The sequence below is a fragment of the Buteo buteo genome, chromosome 17 (assembly GCF_964188355.1).
Source record: "Buteo buteo chromosome 17, bButBut1.hap1.1, whole genome shotgun sequence".
NCBI lineage: Eukaryota > Metazoa > Chordata > Aves > Accipitriformes > Accipitridae > Buteo > Buteo buteo.
Window position 1 is genome coordinate 29926989 of NC_134187.1, and position 21341 is coordinate 29948329.

Consider the following 21341-nt stretch of genomic DNA (forward strand, 5'->3'; position numbering starts at 1 on the left):
CAGCAGCAATTCAGATGAGGACAAGCAAAACCCTGGGGTAGGAGGGACAGGACACGACCCACAGGCAGGAATTTCACAGAAATCACTGCATGCGTCTTGCTGCAATGATTTCTTTGAACAGCATTTACCAGAGAAACAAAATTAACAAGGAATTATTTTCCCCATTCTGAATTGTCACTTGTCTTACAAACATGACATACACCTTAGCAGAAAAGCATCCAGACTTCCACAAAACAGAGGCCACATTTGCTAGGGGTCCCCAGAGAGGACTAAGGTGATTAAAATGAATTTTCTAGCCTCTCTTTGACCGATGCTTGGTGTTACAACCCAAACAGATCAGACTCCAACCCCAACTCGGTTCTTGAAGAACTGCGAAGAAGTGGGACTCTTCAATGAACTGGCCAGCTCCTTTGAGCACGAGTTCAAGAAAGCCGCAGAAGATGACGAGAAAAAGGCAAGAGGCAAAGGCCACCATTGCCGTAAAACTGAGCCGGGTGCATATTGTGGGGGCTGGAGGGGGGACGGTGCTGTTCTGATGAAAGGCATATGTTGTAGGGTAACTAAGTGTGGTCTCGGATTTAATATGCTGGCTTACATGGGACTTTATTTTTTTAACTTGGGTGACTTTGGCTGGCTATCCTGCAATCCGAGGCCTGGTGAGAGCAGATTTTAATGGTTTATTATTCCTTTGGCTTTTCACTTCAAAAAAGAAAAAAAAGGCAGTACCCGAAATACCTCGCACCTTGGGAAGGAGATGCGGGAAAAGAGCAGGACTCTGTGCTCAGGATCTGAGCAAAAATTCACTCAGAGCCTCCTCAGGGATCAAGATCCTTGACGATGATGCCTTTAAGGTGCAATCAGCAGGGAAGGGACCAAGCTTAGCCGTGTGCCTTTAGCATTTGAACAGTGTCACAGTACATGCAAATAGAGAGCCGGGCTCCATGGAGGAGTGAGGCTTTTTCTAACAAAGAGCTCCCTCATATGCAAGCGCTATCGATTCAGGCTGCCCCTGCCAACCTCAGGAGCGCAAGGGTCTGAAGGACAACAGGATCTCGTCAGATAGCAGCTAATTAAGGACATTTCTCCCCCCCACACCACCTTTCCAGGATCTGAGGAGCAGCAGATGCGTATTGGGCTCTTAGACTGGCACATACATTTACTAAATTGATATATGTATGTACATACGCTCACAGTCAGCGGCGCTGCTTGGAAATAAACTGCAGGAGCACAGCCACGTAAATCTTCACCGAGATGGGGAACGGAGGAATTCAGAATTAAAACTGAAAACTGTCTTTCACCCGCTCTTCTAATAACAGGGCTCTTTAAAGCATAAATTGATCTCTCTCATTGGTATGCTGCAGGGCCTTGTCGGGGCTGCGTGGCATTTTATGCTCTGAATTCCCTGCCTTTTGTTCTCTGCAGCCCAGACCCTGAGCACTGGGAGAAGGTAGCTTTTCGTTTGTGGTTTCACATATAAATGGTTGAGCAGCCCACAGTCTAGCCAGTTGTTTTATATGTAAGACCACCCATCTCCTGGGCTGTGCTACCTAATAGCTGCAGCTATGATCCTTAGGCTGTTAGCTGTTTTCCTTTTTTGCTTTAGGATGACTGCAGTCTAAATATTTCCGCTGGCAGCCAGGCGAACGCGGCAGCGTGAAGCTTGGGATGGTTTCAGGCGTTAGGGAAAGCATTATCCCTCCTAGAAAATCTCTGCACAGGCGAGGTCCCCAGACCCAGATGGCTTGTCACTCACTGAACCTGGCCAGAGCTGCCTCCTGCATTTCTGAGATGCTTTCAACATTTGGCCGCATCGAGCCCAGTTGCTGCTGTTATGTTTTGTCCTCCAGTTCCAAGGGTGGTCTCTACACCAGCATGTTAATTAAAAACATAGGCACAGCAGGCGCTTCCCTGGAGGCACTTTAAGTGGTTTGAAACTTTCCTGCATGTTAATCCCTTCTCCTTTGTGATTCCCAGTGCAACATCTCTGCTTAAGAGGGCAGGTAAACGGTTACTGCACTTACCATGAGCAAAGCCCCTGCGTAAATCGGTGCAGAGCTGAGGCGCTGGAGCCGCACCCCACTCGAGCAGCAAGAACATCCGTAGATGCCCGGATTTACCCTCTTGCCGCAATTTTCCCTCCCTTGAGAGGACTTAAAATGCAGCAAAGGAGGAGGTTTAGGTTAGATGCTAGGACGAACTGTCAGCAGTCGGGCGAGTGAAGGAAAGCGCTGGGATTGATTGTGGAGGGAGGGAAAGCAGGTTGGACAAACAGCTGTCAGGACTGATTTAGGGAGAGTTTCTCCTGCCCCAGACGGAGGGAGGGACCGGGTGATTTGCGAGGTCTGTTGGAGCCCAATTGAATGCAGCATCCTGCAGTCGGAGTCTCGCGCCGTTGCGTGCTCCTCCGGTGCTCCCTTACGCCATCTTCTCCCAGGTCTTGTCTTCCTCCAGGTCTGGGGAGGGGAGAGATGGCCACTCAGTTTAGTCCCCCTCCCTTGTCACCCTGCCCTTCTCCCGTCCCCAGCAAGTCATTAACTGGTTAAAATGGGGCACGTGGCACTGCTGGAACCCAGGGTGGTGGCAAGTTGCCAGGTTCAGGCATATGGTTGGGTTTTATTTTAATGGGGCGCTCATAGATATTTAATAACTTGCATGGCTCTTTGTTTGCTTTTGATAATCGGGTAATAAAATAATTCAGGCTGATTTATACAATGCTTTACAGCTCTTCTGTGAATGAAAGTGCCTTCTGTAACTCGCAGGCGTTTGGCTTTGTTACCTGTTCTCCTTAGCAGAGCCCTTTTATGAAAAAAAAACCCCAAAACCTAACCCATGGAAAGAATTGTGTCTGTGTTACCGAGAAACCACAAAATGGTGCCATCTGGGGCAGAGACCGTCTTTCCTAGGTCTCTGTCTCTGTTTGGATGGGGCCGGCGTGGCACGGCACCGCTCTCTGCCTCGGGCTCCCAGATGCTACTTCAGTACAAATAAATAATAATAATTTGGCAAGAGCTCAGAGCTGTAGCTCTTCCTCTGGGAGCAGCCGAATGTTTCACAAACAATATGAGCTAATTGTCCTCTCAATCCATGGCTGGTTTTCCTGTAGAGTGCTGGAGCCCTGGACATGTCTCTGCCCTCCACCCCGGACATCAAGATAAAGGAGGAAGAGCCGGTGGAGGTGGACTCTTCCCCGCCAGACAGCCCTGCATCTAACCCGCAGTCGCCACAGAACAAAGAGAAGGTAGGCCTCCCTGACCATGCCCTGTGGAGATGTTGGTTTCTCCTTCTCCGACTGAGAACAAGTTTTTCTCCACTTGGGTGCCAAGGCCTGATTTGGGCTTGTGAGGTTCCCCTCATTTTAGAAAGAAAGATAAAAACTTGTTCACTGAAATACACGTTTGGTGCCCTTAAGTCTCCATGTGGATTTGGCTAATGCAGAAAGCCTTGCTGTTCACCCTGGGAATGCTTTTCCAGCAGGGCGAAAGCGCCAAACAAGTAACGCATCTTCTGGCAGACCAGCTCCCTGTGTCCTGGTGGGGGCTGGCTTGTGATTCAGAGCAGATTAGTCCAGGTGACACATTCTTCATCTGAATAACTTCCCGCCCTAGAGATGCTAGCTAGGGCTGGAGTGGTAGTTCGTAGAGGGAGATTATTTCCCAGAGGCTGCTGCAGGCAGCAGGAGTCTGAATTTCTGTGCCCCACTCCCTGCACTGACATCAAATCAGTGTGGCTTTGGGTAAGTTGCTCCCCTCCGTGCCTCACTTTCTGTGGCGAAGGTGCCTTAATTTTCCCTAAATTGCTTTTAAGCCATCAGAAGGAAGAGACAGCCAGGCGATTATTAAGCTAATAAGTAACAGCGTTTCTCCTTTTGTCTGTTGATCCTCTTCAGGAGATCACCTCCAAGCCTGTAATCATTTCTACACCTACTCCAGCCATCGTGCGTCCAGGCTCGCTGCCACTACACTTGGGTTATGATCCGCTCCACCCTACACTGCCTTCCCCAACCTCTGTCATTACCCAGGCTCCCCCTTCCAACAGACAGCTTGGGTAAGTACAGAGGAGGGACATGTGTGCTGAGGTTTTTCTCCCGTACTGTCAGGCTTCCTGGGCAGTAATTAGGTACCTAAATAAGTTCCTTGATTGTCAGAACAACTGAGGTGCTGCGATTCCCGCTGCGGCTGCTTGGGCATAAGGGCCTCGTTGCAGCACTGTCTGCAAAAGCAGAATGGGGTGTAAGTGCAGAAAGCAGGAACTAATTGTCAAAGTGTAACGAAACGAGGCAAAACTCACCGCAGGGAAAAATTAAACCCAATCCCCAAACACGTTGACATGACACTCACTGTCTACGATGGGAGCGTGGCCTGACTGGGGACTCCCAAGTTGCTTTTGCAGCCTGATGCAGTGGAGAGAGCTCAGTTAAGCTGGCAGTAGGAAATTGTCTGGATCTTTAATGGCTTTGGGATTTTCTCAGACAGCTGTTGCCTCTGAAGTGTAACCTCTTCTGCAACCTGCTGGCCTCCTTCCTGGTCAGCTTCTGCCTCGGGAGCTGTTTGTTTCAGCAGATCTAATGACCTGCTCCTTTTTGCCCCTTTAACAATCTGGATCGGAGACTCCAGAGCACTCGCTGCAGTGGTTATGAGCCTGCCACACTGTTAGGTAGCTCCAGCCCTGCACATAAAAGGAAGGAGCCTGAAGGATGCAGGAAACACATTACAATGAGCCCTCAGGAGACGTATATTTAGCCCCACTTCTATTCTTTGGTGTCAGGGTGCTTCTTTTTTGCTGTGGTCCTGGCCTCTTTCTAATTACCCTTGTTTGAGGCTGGCTCCTTACATTAACCAGGCCATTTTTTTCGACTGTCAGTTCATATTTTTGTGTGTGTTTTTGCTTTGACCCTCTGGCACCATCAATCCAGACTTCCTGACGGAAAGTTTTAAATCCTGTCTTGAGGCATTAAGGGGTTAAGTGATTGTCCTGGGGTTTTGAAAAGGCATTATATTCCTTCTGTAACCCCGCACAGGCAGAGACTCGCGGGGCTGTTTGGAACCAAGTCGCCTTGTGCTTGGAGGCATGAAAAAATCAGAACTGGAGTAAGCTAGACGTTAATACGATTTTATGTGCCCTTTGCAGTCCGTGCAGGTAGATCCCTCCTATAGTGTGAGAGCTGAACACACTCTACGGAGAGGTCGGGCTGCAACTTTAACGAGGGTCCCTGTGTTAGGGCCACGGCGGCCGTGGTGGGGCTGTCAGCATGACAGAGATGGAGGGGAGTCTGTGACCTCCCTGTAACTCGGCTTGTTAGGCTGGGATTTTCAAAGCTGCCTGGAGGATTTGGGATGCCCAATAGAAATGAATGAGAGTTGCGCATTCATGTTCCCAAGGCAGCCTTAAAAATTCCAGCCTGAGTTATTGGCACAATGAACTCCAACCTCTGACCCACGTCCCCTCCTTCCCCACCCTGCCGTTGCTCCATGCCAGCACAGCTTCCTCCAAGGATCCCAGGCAGCCCAGCCTCATCCATCCCCTTCCCTGGGCTCGGCAGAGGAGGCAGCGGCAAATTTTTTTTCTCCCTCCTGGAAAGTCAGGCTCCCAGCAGCTCTACTCTTCTCTTCCTGGCTCATCTCTGCCTCCATGCTGTGCTGTCATGAACGGAGGAGGAGCGGGAGATCAGCCCTTGCTGGCAGGGACAGTTTCCTTCCTCTCCCCGTTGTCCGGACCAGATCAGCTCCGGCTTTTCCTCCGCTCTCCTGGAAAGGCTGAGTCCAGAGGTTCAGAGCTGGAGCATGGTGAGGTTTATGACACTCTAAAACGGAGGCAGGGGGATGCGTGCCTGTTTGTCACCACATGCAGAAACACCGCCTTTTGCTGCAAAGTGATCTGCAATGGAAAAAGTTCTTGGTATTGTTAATTTGTCACAATTAGGCTCCAGTGCAATCGCCTCCTCCCCCAGCCTGCAGTGTGCGGGACCCTTTCTGTCTCCCAGAGCCATTGTCTGGGCAGACACAAGCCAGCCCTGCATCGACTCCATATTTAGGAGATTTTCTCTGGAGTCAGAGTCAGAAGTGCTTGTTAATGGAAAGCTAAATCTTTGCAAACCCTCTCGTGGGAGCTCAGCAGACGTGGCTCCCAGGCCAGGAAGTTACTGGTAGGCAGGAACAGACGCCCAGATCCCCCGTCTGCCTAGTGCCAGGCTCAGCCTGGGAGGGCACTTTTAATCTCCTTGAGGAGGAGTTGCAGCAGCCCCTGGATGTGCTTTTCTGTCTATCCAGGTGGGCATCATGTCTTGGGGCTTTGGCAGCCATGGTGTATTTGGCCAGCCAGCGTACCCATAGGAGTTAAACAGGGCACACCGTAATGCTGGCCATCAGTGTCGCTGCCAGCCCCAAGCGAGGAGCTGCAGCCTGGGTCTCCTCGGCGTGACATTGGCACGTGCTGGCTGCCATGCAGTGAGTGTGCAGAAGGCTGAGTTACCTTAACACGTGCTCAGCTAGGCTTTGCACCCACCCATTTAGAACGTGCCATTCAGAAATGGGAAAATGAGCCCAAATCCATGAACCAGAATTAATTCGTGCTTCTGCCCTTGAGCTCATGGGGCTGCCTGGACAGCATAAACTTGAAATAATCCATGAGAACTTGAATTGTTGTTTCTCCAGGTCTCCCACAGGTTCCCTTCCACTTGTCGTGCAGCTTGCAAACGGACAGACCATGCCCGTCCTCCCAGGCCCTCCCGTACAGATGCCTTCTGTTATATCGGTGAGAGAAACTTCCAACACAGCTCTGCGTGGCAGAGGAGGGGACAGTGTTTTTTCCCCTGCCAAATATATGCAGACACTTCCATTTTGTAAAAATTAAAATATATCTCCCCCTCTGTGCAAGATATGACTGGAAGAGGAGGAGGAGGAGGAGGGGGCCCAGCTCTGGCAAGGTAGTAATAACATGTCGATCACACTAGAGGGCAATAAGTCTGGAAAAAAACAAAGCCTTGCCTGGACAGATGGCTCATGCCATTGATCCAGGGCTGGGAACTGTAGGATCCCTGATTAGCTGCTTCCATTTGGAACAGCGTGCCTCAATTGAAACCATTCGAGCTTGCAGAGAACATGTTGGTCTTTGCAGGCCAGGAAAGCCACCCTAACCTCGCCAGCGTGCTAAAGAGCTGTTTGAATATCAGCCTTGCGGGTTGTGCTTTTTGCATACGGAGAATATGCCGTGGTGCAGAACTCACGAGCAGATTTGCCTGGTGGGTGGCTTGTACGTCTTCCGAGCGCTTCAGTTCCCGACCAAGCAGCCCGTGTGAATCCTGTCTGTCCTGCTGGGCATGTCTTCTGGGTTTTGAGTGAGTAATGGCCAAAACCTTCTGCCTCAGGTAACAGGAATGTTGACATCAAAGTAGGCAGACAGCAGGCAGCTTGGCATAGCTTGTGGGCACGGAAACATCTTCACACCTTCCTGATAGCTTGAAACATGACTTACGTTTGTAGACCTTTGCAACAGCATACCTGAGTGGCTTATAAAAGCAAGCACAAACTCTGGTTTTTCCCCTCTTTGGTGAGGGACAAAGCTCTCCATGTGTAGGAGGGGATGCTGTGACTTACCCTTGGTGTTGCGGCAGCTTTGCAATAAGAACCGGGCAGAGAACCACAGGGGATCTTGTACCCTCCCTCTCCATCCACTCTCGTGTACTGGTGGGGAAAAGCCCTCTGGGATGGAAGGGAAGGAGGGAGGCTTTAGGGCTGCCCTCCTCCCTGTCCTCAGCGCTAGGCTGGTATGGCTGGGTGATTCTGAAACAGCCACCATGGCCACCAAAGGAGTGGCTGCTGGCCTTCAGTGACAGCAGGCATAATTGATGGCAGTAGTTAAACGCTGAACGTTTGTCAAGATTTATAAATGTGCTTGGTCGGGGAATTATTACAGAGCCGCTTCACGGAGCGCACTTGTGAAAGCACCTCAGCTTCCATAACCCAAGCGTTGTTTCATCCCCGATAGCTGGCTCGGCCGATGTCCATGGTGCCGAACATTCCTGGTATTCCTGGGCCACCCATCAACAGCAGCGGGTCCATTTCACCATCAGGACTTCCAGTGCACTCTGAAGCCAAAATGGTAAGGGTCCGAATACATGCCGGGGAGGGTGTCACATCCACACCATTGTTCCTCAGTCTTCACTAGCTCCTCCAGAAGAGAGTCCATCTGGAGGCTTTTTCCCTGCAGCCTTCACGAAGAGCCACTGCTTCTCCGAAATCAAGCGCAGCCATCGGAGCGCCTGCCCACACCGAGAGCAGGTGTTACAAATGCCGCCACCAGGAATATTAGACTAATCAGCACTGCGGCTCTGGCAGGCAGAGCAGGCACGCTATTGTCAAGACAAACCTCAGCCCTATCCTAAACACGGCTGTTTTGTAAAGCTGGTGCTTCTAGTTCCAAGATAACAGATGGGTTGGAGGTGGGCTTGAGGAAGGCAGAGCCAAGAGGAGAGATGTTGTGCTGTAATCCAAGGATCCTGGTAATGGTTTTCATGTAGGCCCCTTTAACTAAAAGTTTGCAAAAGAATTTTCCTGTCTTGGCTCTTAGTGGCTCAAATTAGGTGCACGCAGAGGGGGGAAGGCAAACCTAAATTTGCAGAGAGCAGCAAAAACCCTGGGTTTTTTGGCTGAGACAGGGTGGAGGTGTTTGCAAACCCACCTCTTAGGGTGGTGCTGCTCACCGTTGCTGGTGTGTTGTCACTGCTCCCATTGTACCCTGTTGAGGTGTCTGCAGGATTCATGGGCGGATCAGAGCTACAAGTGGGGTGAGAGATCTTAAACTCTGTTGGAGGCATGAAACAGCCATCCTGCCCTGCTGGCATGCGTCTGGCTGCCCAGAGAAGGAACTTGTAAGACCTGGTCTCGATCATGCATAGGTCCTACTCCATTCCAGAAGGACCCCTCTGCGGGTGCTCAAGGACAGTTGAGCTCCACAGCCTGTTCAGTCCATGGTCTTTCTGTAGGGCCTGCCAGCTGGGCTGTGGATCGGTGCCAGTTGCAGTAGCAATTTTGGGATGCGGACACCTGCCTGCTTGAGCCTAAGTTGGAAGCCACTGTCTGTCTTTGGGTAGGCCAGATGGTGGTGGCTTTCTGTTGGATTTGAATCAGCCGCAGTCCCTGAAGAGCCCGTTCCCCAGCGGCCTGGCTCCTTGAATGATGGAGGAGCTGGTTAAAGCCTTAACAGCACAGAGAACAGGTCCACTGACGTCCTTTTTTCTCCTTTAACAGAGGCTGAAGGCCAGCTTGACGGCATCTTCCTCACTGAATGGCAGCAGCTTGGTGGTGGGCTCAGCCAGCACAATGGTGACCGCACGTCCAGAGCAGAGTCAGATACTTGTCCAGCACCCTGACGCCCCTTCCCCAGCTCAGCCACAGGTTTGCTGCTGCTTAGCCTGCAAAGCTGGGCTGGAGATGCTGGGGGTTTCTGGGCCTTGGGGAAAGAGAAGGAAAACCTTGTGGCTTCCTGGTGTGCAGAATGAGTTAAAAACCCTGTTTTTTCAGTGACGCTTCAGCACTAATGGTCTCAAACACCACCAGGCAGAAAACTTCAGCAACATGTTAATTTGCTTGACGAGGTCTGGAGTTCTGAAAGAATATTTTGCTTCTTCTCCCTGCTCAATTACTGGGGTTAAACGCTCCCCTCTTAGGCAATCAACTCCACTGGCTCCTGCCAGCTAACCAAATGCCAGCCTTCCATCAGGATCGCCACCTGCTCCGTCAGTTAGATAGGCTTCCAAAAGTTTAATATCCATATGCTGCCTGACAGCGAGTACCGAAGTGTAACTGCACTCCCCGATTGTGGCAGTGTAATTACAGAGCCCTCGCAGAAGCACCGGCAAGCCTGTGTCTGCAGGACTGTTTGCCCTCGCTGACTTTTCCTTTGTTCTCCTGAATTAAAACCAGGGAGTGTGCAACATTAGAAAATCATTTGTACCAGTTGCCTCTGAGAGTTTGTTTAGCTGAACATATTCAGGGAAAATTCAACCCAAATTAATTTTTAAAGCAAATTGCCCACTCAAAAACTGTAATTTGTTTGTGCTCCGCAAGTTACTGAACCCAAATGGAGACGGTGCTTTGACTCTGTGTGGTTATGTGCGTCAGAGCGGGATTGAGCACTCGCAGCCCTGCAGCTGGAAGTTACCCTCCATCAGCTGATACATGGTCTCTGGCCGTGTGGGAATCTCCTAAGTCATTGCCGCATGAAGTGCTTTTTAAAGTCTCTTAAGTGAAATTAAAAGGAAGGCTGTTTCCTCTGCGTTGCCCGTAGTCATTTACCACATTAGCTCCTTGGTACGGAGGGGAGGAAACTTCTGCTGATGGTTACGTGCCATTAGCTGACTGTAGGAGTTTGGGTTTTAACTAAATTCCCCTGACATTCACAAGTTCACCAGGTTCAGGATCTCAGAGAGTTCATGTGGATTCACACCTGAATTTTGGAGGGCACTTCAGACTCAGCTGAGAAAGGGCTGCCAGAAATGCCTGTGAAAGGGGCTTTGTCCCCAGCTCCCCCGTCGCAGCCAGGGCTGCCCTCGGTCCATCCCCGCAGTGTGTAGTTCGGGCTGCTCTGCAAAAGCAAATCCCTTTTTGCCCCAGCCATGAGTGCTGGCATGTCCTCTGCCAAACCTTAGTTACACCGGTGTGTGTCTGCCTGCCTGCACCAGAGCTTCTTTTCAGTATCTCTCTTCCACATGCCCCATCTCCAGGTTTCCCCTGCCCAGCCCACCCCCAGCACTGGCGGGCGACGGAGACGTACGGTCGATGAAGACCCAGACGAGCGCCGGCAGCGGTTCCTGGAGCGGAACCGGGCTGCCGCATCCCGCTGCCGTCAGAAACGCAAGCTCTGGGTGTCTTCCTTGGAGAAGAAAGCTGAGGAGCTCACGACCCAGAACATCCAGCTGAGCGTGAGTATGTAACCATGGAGGCTGAGCACAGCCCTTTGCCAGCGTTAGGACCGTCACTCCAGAGGGAACATCTTCGCTGTGCTGCAGACACAACGTGCGTTTGGATGGTGCTCTCTGGAGCAAGGCTGCTGCCTCTGCCTAGATTACACTCCTTGCTTTCCATCCTGGTGCTCTGCCTTGAACAGGCCATGTGGGAAGAGTGCTTCAGTGCTCTTGGTTCTCTCCCTGTCCCCCTCAAAAGGGCTCTGCCTCTGCCCATCAAGGCAGTAGCTCAAGGAGTGACGCCAGCCTCAGGAGCAGAGTGCCGAGGCCCTGGGAAGCAGCTGTATTTGCAGAGTGGAAACCCCCCCTGTGCAAGGGAGAGCTCTCTGCTGGCACAGGGTCAGCAGAAGCAGTCCCAGTTCCCTTCCCTGCACGGTGGACCTGGCACCAGGGTGAGCAGGGAGGCTCTGCATCTGTGGCCTGCAGCCATACCGATTTTTTCTGGAGAATTTGGTTTCCCTGGCTCTCTGGCAGCACCCCCAGCATGCCTAGCAGAAGTGCAGCACATCTGAAAATACAGGCTTCACTTCCATTGCCGTTAGCCCCCCTGTTAATGCTCTCAGCACTGGCTGAGGATTGAAGGGTCTGCAAAGACTAAACTCGTGTCCGTTCTGGGCTTTTTCTTTCACTGGTGGCTAGTGACTCATGCCGTGGGATTTTTTCAATAGCACTGATCATGGCATTTTTAATCTCTTCCCCAGATAATTATAGAAACTGTTTCCTCAGGCAATTTTGAAATACAGTTGACTATGTTTCAGCCATTTCTCCAAACATTTCAATAGAGGAATAATATGCCTTTCAGGGGAATAGACCTGGTTTACAGAAGAAGCTCACAGAGGTACTGAGAGCTTGGAGGAGCTCTGATGTTCCCCATGGCCTGGCGTGGGCTGAGCTGGTTGTACACTCAGCTTCTTGCTCTGTTTAGTTTTCCATCAGAGCCAACAGCAAGCTGGAGTGTCTGACTCAAGCAGTTGGCATTAGCAGGAGGGCTCAGGCAAATGTATGTCCAGGATTAGATGATTAACATAGCGAGGGGCTTTCCAGCCAGCAGTGGGGGCTGCTGGAGGGAAATGCTGCAGTCTGTGTCTTGCACACTAAATTCCCCAAACCCAGAAACTTTGGATGTTCTTGGGCCAGAGGCATCGCAAATTAGACAACAAATTGTAAGTTTGCAGGGCACAAATTATGTTGCTAGAGGCTGCTGTCAAGACCATGAGCGATGCATACGTGCATGTTTGGTTTTCAATCTCAGAATGAAGTTATGCTACTGAGGAACGAAGTTGCTCAACTTAAACAGCTCCTGCTGGCTCACAAGGACTGCCCCGTCACTGCACTACAGAAGAAAACACAGGGCTATCTCGGTGAGTGATGACATTTTCTGGTCCTTATTACCCTTTAAGTAGGTCTAAGCAGATGAAACCTGCGTAAGGCATAAAGGAAGGGAGTCTTCATCTTGGAAGGGAGTCTTCATCTTAGTCTCTGCTCCATCACCCTCCAGTGAGTGCACCAGGCAGGACAGGACAGACCTTGGTCCTGTGTTTTCTGCTGGTATTGCCTCCATAGCCTCTGTATTGAGGAGGGTCCACCCAGGCTGGACCTGCAAATTTGCACTGCAAATTGGCACTTTAAACCTGGTTTATAAGATCTTGCAACAAGGCAGTGAGGGCAACCATGGTGCAAAAGCGCCAAGGGAAGGAGGTAGTGCATGCCCCTCCATGTCTCTGTAGTGTGGAATATTTGACAGAGATCCGTATCTCCGCTTCTCCCTGGAGTGTGGGCCAGCATCTCTCCACTCGCTCCCAGGCAGCATGCCAAGCACTTGATATTCTCTTTGAAGTTAAAAACTATTGCTGCTCTGAAAGCGAAGCCAGAGTCAGAAAAGGCCAGACTCTATAAATGACATCATGAGGCTCTATATCTCATTCTCTGCAATTCACATCAAATTGGCTCGGGTTTGGAAGTAAGAAGGCCTCTTTTTATCTTCGTTCCTTTCTTTCTTTTTTTTTTTTTTTTTTTTTTTTTTTTAATGCTGCCTATTTCATTATAATCAACCCGGGAGCTAAACATTATGTCTGGATTCTTATGTCATCTCTGCAATAACAATTCCATGCTGTGGTATTTGTGCAAAGACTTTGGGAGGATGCTGGAGTCCCCTAGTGTTGCCTAGATTAACGGGATGAGAGGCAGGGATGGATGGAGATAAGAAAAGGAAGGGGGAGAAAACAAAAGCCAAGAAAGCAGACACTGTCCTTCCTGATTGCCTCCTGATTCCCATCTCCTGGGTCTCTGAAACGCTCTTCGCCTGTGCGGTGAGGCACAAATACGTGCTGTACGGGGCCTGGCACAGCCAGTTTATTTTCACTCATTACAGTGACTCAGAGCTTGAGTAATGTGGTCGTGAAAATCCTCGCTGTCCCCCAGCCCTTGCAGACAGGTGTTCGCTCTGTGTATAATGCAGAGAGGCAACATGATTTTTCCTGTTAACTTCCAAAGTTTACAGTTCCTATTATTATTCCTCACAGTCTGTCTACTCCAATAATAGGAATTCATCACACATCTGAATAATAAAAATGAAATTCACACCTCCCTCCCCATGCCCCCCTCCCTGGCTGCCTTTTTTATTATTGAGATTTGTGACTAAGCAGGTCCTTAAACAAAAATGCCAGATTCCCTCGATGGAATTACAGCTGCCTCATGTACAGTTGGGTTGTTTTATTTGTAATACCTTGTAAATCTCCTTTTTGGGATGCCAAACTATTATATTGCTCTGCTCGACCTTCTCTCTCACCGCCAAGTCAGTTTTCAAATCTGCTGCGCTAGCCGCATCTTTCAATATGCTGGCGAAGGCCAAGCCAAGGTTTCACAAGGGAAGGTAAAACCCATTTGGGAAAGGGGTACAGTATTCAAGCACCTGGTAGAAAACTGAGCCCTAAAATACGTTTGCCAGTGCCCAGTAAGGTTGTAAACCTCTTCTCTGATTTTTTTTTTTTTTTTTTTTTTTCTGGGTGTCATAGGGTTTACCCTCTTGACGTGGAAGAAGTATCCCAGCCCATGCCATTATTTTGCTCTTTTAAAGAAAGGTGACCGCATCTTACCCGTAATTCATCTAGCCAAGTGCACAGGAGGGAATTTCCTCCTGACATCTGTAGATAATGAGTGTATACCCCTAAAGAGAGAGGTCTGATTGCTCTCGCCTTGGCATTTGATAGGTCACAAATTATCCTCTGTGTTAGAAGCTCTGCCTGGGCACAGTGGGCTGTTTGTGGGAGAGAATCCAAAGTTTTGGAAACCAATCTGCGTTGCTCAGAAAAGAGCACGGAAGAAGGTCTCTGCCTTTGTTTGCCTCCCATCCCTTCAATCATATTGCTTCAAGTTACCGAAAGAAATCGAGCAAGCAAACAGTTTGTAATGGGCTCTAATTGATTTTAATGTTCTAGAGAACAATAAAGAGCAAACCAGGTAATTTATATAAAAAATGGCCAAAAAAACCCTGCCTTTGCAGAAGGGTTTCTGTTGCACGCTTTCCTGTGTGCTCACCCAACAGATGGTAAGGACTCTGAAGGAACTATTCAGTCTCTGGGCTAAATGGCCTTGAACCAAGTACCACGCCAGGAAACAACATGTAGGAAAGTTCATTTCTTATAATGAGGAAACAGATTTATTACGATAAAGGTTACGCTGGGTCTGCCATCCTTGGTGTGAAGCCTGCGCTTTATGCCTTCCTGGCATGAATTCAGTGAGATTCGGTGGTGTTTCTCCAAGGGATGTGGCCAGCGGGACCTGGTGGGTCATTCTGTCCCAACTCTAATCAGTTTTATTTCCAGTCCTCACTTGCTTTGCCAAGCAGCTGCTTGCGGGGGCCCAGCTTGGTGGGGGGAGCTGGGATTCCTGTAGGGATCAGCCTCTCTGCTCCAGGCTGCTTTGGCTGGAAAGGTGAGTGTTAAGTAAATACCTGGCTAATTTCTGCACGCCCTCCAAGGCAGAAGCAGTCTCCCATCCCATCACCTCGCTGCTAACACAGATAGCAACATGCACAGCCTCTCTCTAACCTTGTTTTCTTTTTTCCATCCCCTTCTTCTCTGGTCAAGCAGAAAGCCCAAAGGAGAGCTCTGAGCCCACCGGCTCCCCTGCTCCCGTCATCCAGCACAGCTCCGTGACGGCCTCCCCCAACGGGCTCAGCGTCCGCTCAGCAGCAGAAGCGGTTGCCACTTCGGTGCTCACTCAGATGGCGAGCCAAAGGACAGAACTGAGCATGCCGATACCGTCACACGTCATCATGGCTCCACAGTCGCAGTCTGCTGGCAGATGATGTCACAGCCTGTGCGTGTGACACGGAGCTAACCGCGAACTCGCAGCCAGAGAGACTGACCATTACTAAGTCCCTGATGAGTGGGGGCCGATAAGGATTTTTATTTCTTTTTTTTTTTTTTTTTTTTTTCAAGTGAGTTAAGGGCAGCTATGGCGCTTCTTACACTGCGTAGCCTGTACAGATCCTGGCCCCCAGTCGCTGCCTTGCCATTGCCTGTCCCCACAGGACGGCCGCGGATTGAGTGCTTTTCTCGATCCTTCAGTTGACGATCCGTCAACTCAGAGAGTCATCTGAACACACAGAGCCTCACTTTGAAAAGCACCTTGAAAGGTTCACTTTCAGGTATCAGTTACATTAACACTAAACCTCCATGCTTGGTGGATCCCCTTGGCGCTTTCACTCTTCCAAGTACCCCCCTCCCTCCTCCTCCACTCTCAGCAAAGGAAAACATAGCTCTTGGGAGGCTGTGACATTTAGTCGTGCTGTCAATGTATTTTATTTTTAACAGCATGCTGCTTCCAGGCATCTGCTCCCCCCTTTGCTCTAGCTACCTGAAACATTGCACCTTCGCACAAGAAGCCTCCTTGAGCTCTGAGGTTAAAGGAACCGAGGTTAGTCTTGTCACATGCTAACTCCCAAGATGCCAGTGACAGATTTGGACACGATGGGAGTGTAATCGCTGTAAATCAGTTTGTGCCCAACGGGAGAGGGGAACATGGGGCCGGGTGGGGACATGCGTTCCTGGTCACTTGTGCCACACTGGGAGCTGCAGACGTTCACGTGCTGCTCTCGTAACAGGACGCTGTGGTTGCTGGAGAAAAGGTACCGTCTCTTCTGGCAGCGGAGGGGCTGCTTTCAGTCTTCCTTACAGTAAATTGGTGCTGCTCTGCATCTGCTGGGACCAGTGCAAAGGCACTCTGGGAGGTACATGAAAGGATGAGCCAGCCCAGCAGGCAGTAGTAATGCAAGTCCCAGAATTCATCATCTGCTCCCAACTCCACTGTACACCTTAGCAAACAAATCCCTCCATTTCCAAGGATCATCTCCTTTACACATAACCTCGATGACCTTAATAATGGTGGCCTTAAATCGTGAATTAGTTGCCTGTTCCAAAGGGAGAGAGCATGAAGTAGTGTTTCTATTTGCCCGGTCCTTTACCTCTTCTTCATGATTATCTTCTGCTCTCGGCGATGGAGCATCTGTTGCTTCCCAGCCAGAGCAAATGAAGGATTCACAGAGCTTCCAGTTTCACAGGGCAGGTTAAAAACCCAACCTCGATATTGAAAGATGTTTGGAATCGGGTCTGCTTTCTTGCTGGGCGGGCATAGCAGGCGTATGTGTCTGTGTGTGCTTCCCGAGGCTGCTGCTGGCCCTGGGCAAGCGAGTGGAGTTGATAGTTTGGAAAGGGGTGCTTTTCAGGCTCTTGGAAGGAGCCTTGCCACAAGTCCATGGAGCTGCATCAGCCCTTGGTCTTCGTCTCCTTCTCGGGAGGTCCCTCCTCACCTGAGCTCTCGCCCACCTCAGGTTGCACTCGCCACTTTTGAGCCAAGTTTGTTTGTCAAAGTGATTTCGTTTGGCTTATCCAGACTTGGAAGGTTTCCAGGGACAGCAAAACCCAAAGCAAAGCCTGAGCAAGGAACCTGGATCCCATTATGGATGGGGAAGTTCAGCAGTTTGGTTTTTCTATCGATGGGATCCGTCTTCTTCCTCTCCTCTCTTTTTCAGGTTTTCGTCGACTTCTTGGCAGTATCGACCGTGGCGTTTCCTGGGTTTGGTTTGTCTTGATACAGTGCTGCTCTTGCGCTCCTCTGGTTTCTCTTGCTCATCTTGAGAGTCGTCTTATGCGTAATCAGGGTCAGTTCTGGCCTCGGCAGTTTGCACTTCTGGTTCAGATCCTGCGTAGCCCCCCCAGACCTGCCTTTTGTTTCTGTAAAACTGTTTCTGCAGAGTCTGTGTGTGGACAGATGTTTTGGCTCTTACTATCCCGACATGATATGTGTTTCTGCAGTGAGAGTGAGCTGTGAGAACAGGACACGGGGGGGTTTGGCGTGCCTTAAATCCGTGTGACCTGGAGAAAAAGGGGTTTCAACCAGGTGAGGCACACTGGGGGATCAGGACCTTTTTGGGGGGCCAGGATCTAAGGCAGAGGGTTCGCAGGAGGTACGAGATCCAGCCCAGCTCTGCTTCCTCTCGTTGCTGCTGCTGGATGTAGGCTGTAGACCTGTGACAGGGAACAGCAGAAAACCTTTTGCTCCTTCGCGTGGTCCAAAAAGGTGTAAAAATGACCCGTCTCGCAGCAAAGGGATTTGCTCTGGTCTTCAGATCTCCTCAGTTTGTTTCAGGGGGCTTTGAAACAAGTGTGTCTCTCTCTTTCTTTGTCTGGGAATAGCAGGAATGACAAAAATGTGTTGTAAACATATTTGCTTCGTCGCCCGGCAGCCGTTGGGTCCCTGTCCCTTGGTGCATAGTACTCAGAGCCAGGAGCTGGGACACCATGCGGGGAGCGAGCAGTTTTGTGTCCGACAGTGCCGACTGTAGCTCACCAGCTCCTCCTAGGCTCACCAAGTGTTCAGCTCTGCAGAAAAATTCCATCTGTCGAGGAATAGTGTTCGTTGAAAGAATAGAGAAAGGAGGAATTGAGCTCTGGGCTGATCCCAGCGCCAGTTCCTTGTTCACTTCGTGGTGTCAGGGTCTGGTGGGTGAGGCAGAGGCGAGGAGCAGCTGGTGGCTTTGCTGGCAGGGTTGGAAGGAGGGAGCGAAGGGTGACATTGGAGAGGCAGCAAATCTGGGACAGACACGCACACGGCAGCGTTAGCATTGAATGCAGCAGCTTCCCCGGCCCCTTACTTTTACCCTTAGGGACTAGAAGTGACCCAATTTTGCATGATTGGAGAGCTGAGATGGCCCAGCCTGCCTGCGACTTGTCTGTGTCCCACAAAAGGGCTTTCCCTGCCCTGACTGCTCCGACCCTTGAGACCTCATAGCACCATCAGGCATCGCGAGGTACCTCAGACCTTGCTGGTGACGAGGGGGGGGGGATGCAAAGAGCAGCTTTTCTCCTCATCCCTCTGTGCCTCGGTGCTCCTGATGTCATCCGTGCTGCCACGCTCCAGCATCTTCCCATCTCGGCTCCCTTCCGCCTGCGAGTGTTTAGTGCCTTGAAAAACCTGCAAACCCATGAAAACGTGGCTGTAAAGCTCCAAACCTGGGCAGCAATAATCAGGGAACAAGTGTTTGACCATACCTTAACATTTTATTTTTTTTAATCGACAGGGTTGCAGCTTTCCCGTGTCCCCCTTCAGGTGTGTTTTACCCCAACAGTGTTCGATACCTGCACTGCTGCTGCGAAAGCAGGTCCTGGAGCAGGTTTCAGGTCCCCATTTCTCTTGCTGACAGCAGCCCTGCTTGCAGGGAGGGAGACAAGTGGTGCGAAGCAGGAATCCTCCCGGCCTGGACAGGCTGAGCCCGCAATGAGGAAGGTAGCCAAAAATCCAGCATAGCTAACACATCTCCCCCCGCCAGCCTCAGGCACCGGGGGAGTTCTCCGGTCCCATCCCGGTGCAGTGGATGGATGTCCCAAGCCATAAATGTGATTTTTTTGGGCACATGGGTGAGGTTCATCCTTTGTTGGGGTCGGAAAAGGTGCCTGGCAGAGCTGATGCTGAGGAGGTCTTAAACCTCAGGGGCTGAACGTTGCAACGCTGGGGTGGCTGTCACTTTTCCAGCAGGAGGGACAGGTTTGGTTTTTAAGAGGTGACTTCCCAGGCTTTTTGGACAGGAGGGTACATAGAGCATTTTCCACCAGCACTTTCTCCAGCACCTCCACACCGGTAGAGCAGCCGTGCGTGGATACATCGGGCTGCCCAAGTAATTAAAAGCCAGGGTTGATGTGGTCTCCTCTCCCGGAGCCAAGCTGCCCGTGCCACTCCCAGGGAGCCTTTGGGCTCCGAGGCGTGGAAATCCCCGCTGAGCACTTCACACAGCTCCAACAAGCCGAATGGCTGGTGGGTTTCTGCCCCACATCATCTCTTCCTTCCTCATCGCTTCTCTTGGAGGCGGTTTCTTCTCTAGGTCAGCATGGCAGTAACTGTAGAGGATGTGCTTTAGTTTTGGTGGTAGTTAGGGGTTGGTTTTGGTTGGGAAGACAGACTTTCTGGCAGGTCAGTGATGCGGGGTCCCCCCCCCAGACCCGTGAGGATGGGTGAGGGTGAAGGTGGCTTTTTCTTACGCTGGTTCAACTCTCGCTTGAAGGCTTTGCGGATATCTTTGGATGGGGAAAAAAAACCCAACCTGATTTCTGCTCCAGGATCATTTCTCCTGCTTTTCAGAGGCTCCTGGGGGCTGGCAGCCACCCGGCCAGCTCCGCTCGGCAGCTCGCCGGGCACCTGCACTTTCCTCTGCCATCCCTCAGGCCTCAGCCGCAGTGCCTTAACCGAAACCCCGGTTAGTGCCGGTATCAGTCCTGTGGCTTCCCACGCGCTTTTCCCCAAAACCCATCTCTGCGGTAGCGGCGTTTGGATCGGTTGGGATCTCCATCCTTCCTCCGTGGCCTAATGGATGAGGGGAGAGCGATATGGGGGCTCCTCGCAAGAGCGTGGGAAAGCCCTGCTGCGTTTAAAGGTCGCGTTTAGATTGCGCTTGGGTTGGGGAGAGCCCGACTTGTGGCATCGGCCGTTGGGAGTCAGGGTTTTTTATAGATCCGTCTTTGCTGTAATGTCGAATAGAAACAAATGGCTGAAAACACATCCCAGGGCAGCCGTTCCCCTGCCCCGGGGCAATGCTGAACCCCAGGAGGGCTCGTGATGGAGGGGAGCGCTCCCTCCTCTCCCTCGGTGGAGATGAAGATCTCCTCATTGACCTCCAAACACTTCAGGACTTGGGGGGGTTGGGGGGTTTGATGCCACCTTTCCCCCCCCACCCCCCAAACTGGTCCTGGATTTCAATGGCTTAGCCGGGAAATATGTCATCTTTGGACTTGTGGAGCTGTTTTTGTTTAGTGTTATCCCCCCCTTCCCCAGTTTCATGGACAGGCGGGCTCAGGCAGCGGTGATGCTCTCCTGCCCCGAAACGAGCCCAGGAGGTGACAGAGGGACCCGATGGTCCCTGGGGACACGGCAGGAGGGTCCTGGGTGTCCCCCCGTTCCCCCCAGCTGCTTTGTAGGGCGAGCTTTGACGATCAATAATGGAAGAAGCCAAGAAAAAGGAAACACACACCACCCCTCCAACCCCCTCCGGAAAGCGTAACCATGAGGGTGTAGTATCTATAAAAAAAATACATATCTATGAGTATATACAGACCTATATAGACATATATCAACTTCCTGAACGGATGCGCAGCTCCTTATGCAATGAAATGGTTTTCTAGCTGTAACCCCTTCCCGCGGCCCCCCCCGGGCCCCGAGGGATCCCCTCCGCACAGGCTCCTGTGAGCGGGTCCTCACAGCCCCCGCGAGGGCCCAGGGACATGGAGGGGGGACGCAGAGGGGGGGGACACATGTCCCAGCCCCCCGCCCCCCCCTCCACCTCGGCCGCGTCGTACCGAACATGTAATGTGCCTTTTATTTATGCTGCAAATATAACATTAAAATATTACCCAGGAGCTGGTGGCTGCTGCCCTCTGCTTTGCTTGGGGGGGGGGGGTCCCGCTCCATTGGGGACAACCCTGGTGTCACCTTGGACAACCCTTGGCCATCACCTGGCTGGGGGACACGGCGTGGGGTGTCCCTGGGGTGACAGTTTTGGCTGTGTGACGACCCTCGGCCATCACCTGGGTGACACCGTCGGACCGGCTTGGGGACACGGGGGGGCTGTCGCCCCCCTGGCTGACACAGCAGGTGAGCCTGAGGGGGGGCGGGCAGTGGCTCGGGACACCCTCGGGCTGAGGATTTGGGGTGATTCCAGCTGGATTTGGGTAGGAGGGAGGGGCTGAAACCCGCGGCCGCCCCGTCGGGGCTGCAGGAGCGCGGAGCGGCCGCGGGGTGGCGGCAGCGGGACGCGGCGGAGCGGGCGGGGGGTCCCGCTGCGGGACTGGGGGGGGGTCCCGGGGACGGGACGGGGAGCGGGGTGGGGTGT

At 51.6% G+C, this 21341-nt stretch overlaps 1 protein-coding gene across 8 annotated transcripts in view; it reads left to right on the forward strand.

Annotated features, from left to right (window-relative positions):
* Window positions 1-20868, forward strand: part of LOC142041034 (cyclic AMP-dependent transcription factor ATF-7) — a 70339-nt gene extending 49471 nt beyond the window's left edge. For all 8 annotated transcript variants that reach the window (XM_075049552.1, XM_075049553.1, XM_075049556.1 and 5 more), the window contains 9 exons: window positions 336-454; window positions 3104-3238; window positions 3887-4044; window positions 6651-6750; window positions 7984-8097; window positions 9246-9392; window positions 10721-10918; window positions 12213-12321; window positions 15052-20868. In XM_075049552.1, the coding sequence (XP_074905653.1) occupies window positions 336-454; window positions 3104-3238; window positions 3887-4044; window positions 6651-6750; window positions 7984-8097; window positions 9246-9392; window positions 10721-10918; window positions 12213-12321; window positions 15052-15269 (1298 nt within the window). In that variant the 3' untranslated portion in view covers window positions 15270-20868. The remainder of the gene's footprint in view (window positions 1-335; window positions 455-3103; window positions 3239-3886; window positions 4045-6650; window positions 6751-7983; window positions 8098-9245; window positions 9393-10720; window positions 10919-12212; window positions 12322-15051) is intronic.
* The last annotated feature ends 473 nt before the right edge of the window (window positions 20869-21341 follow it).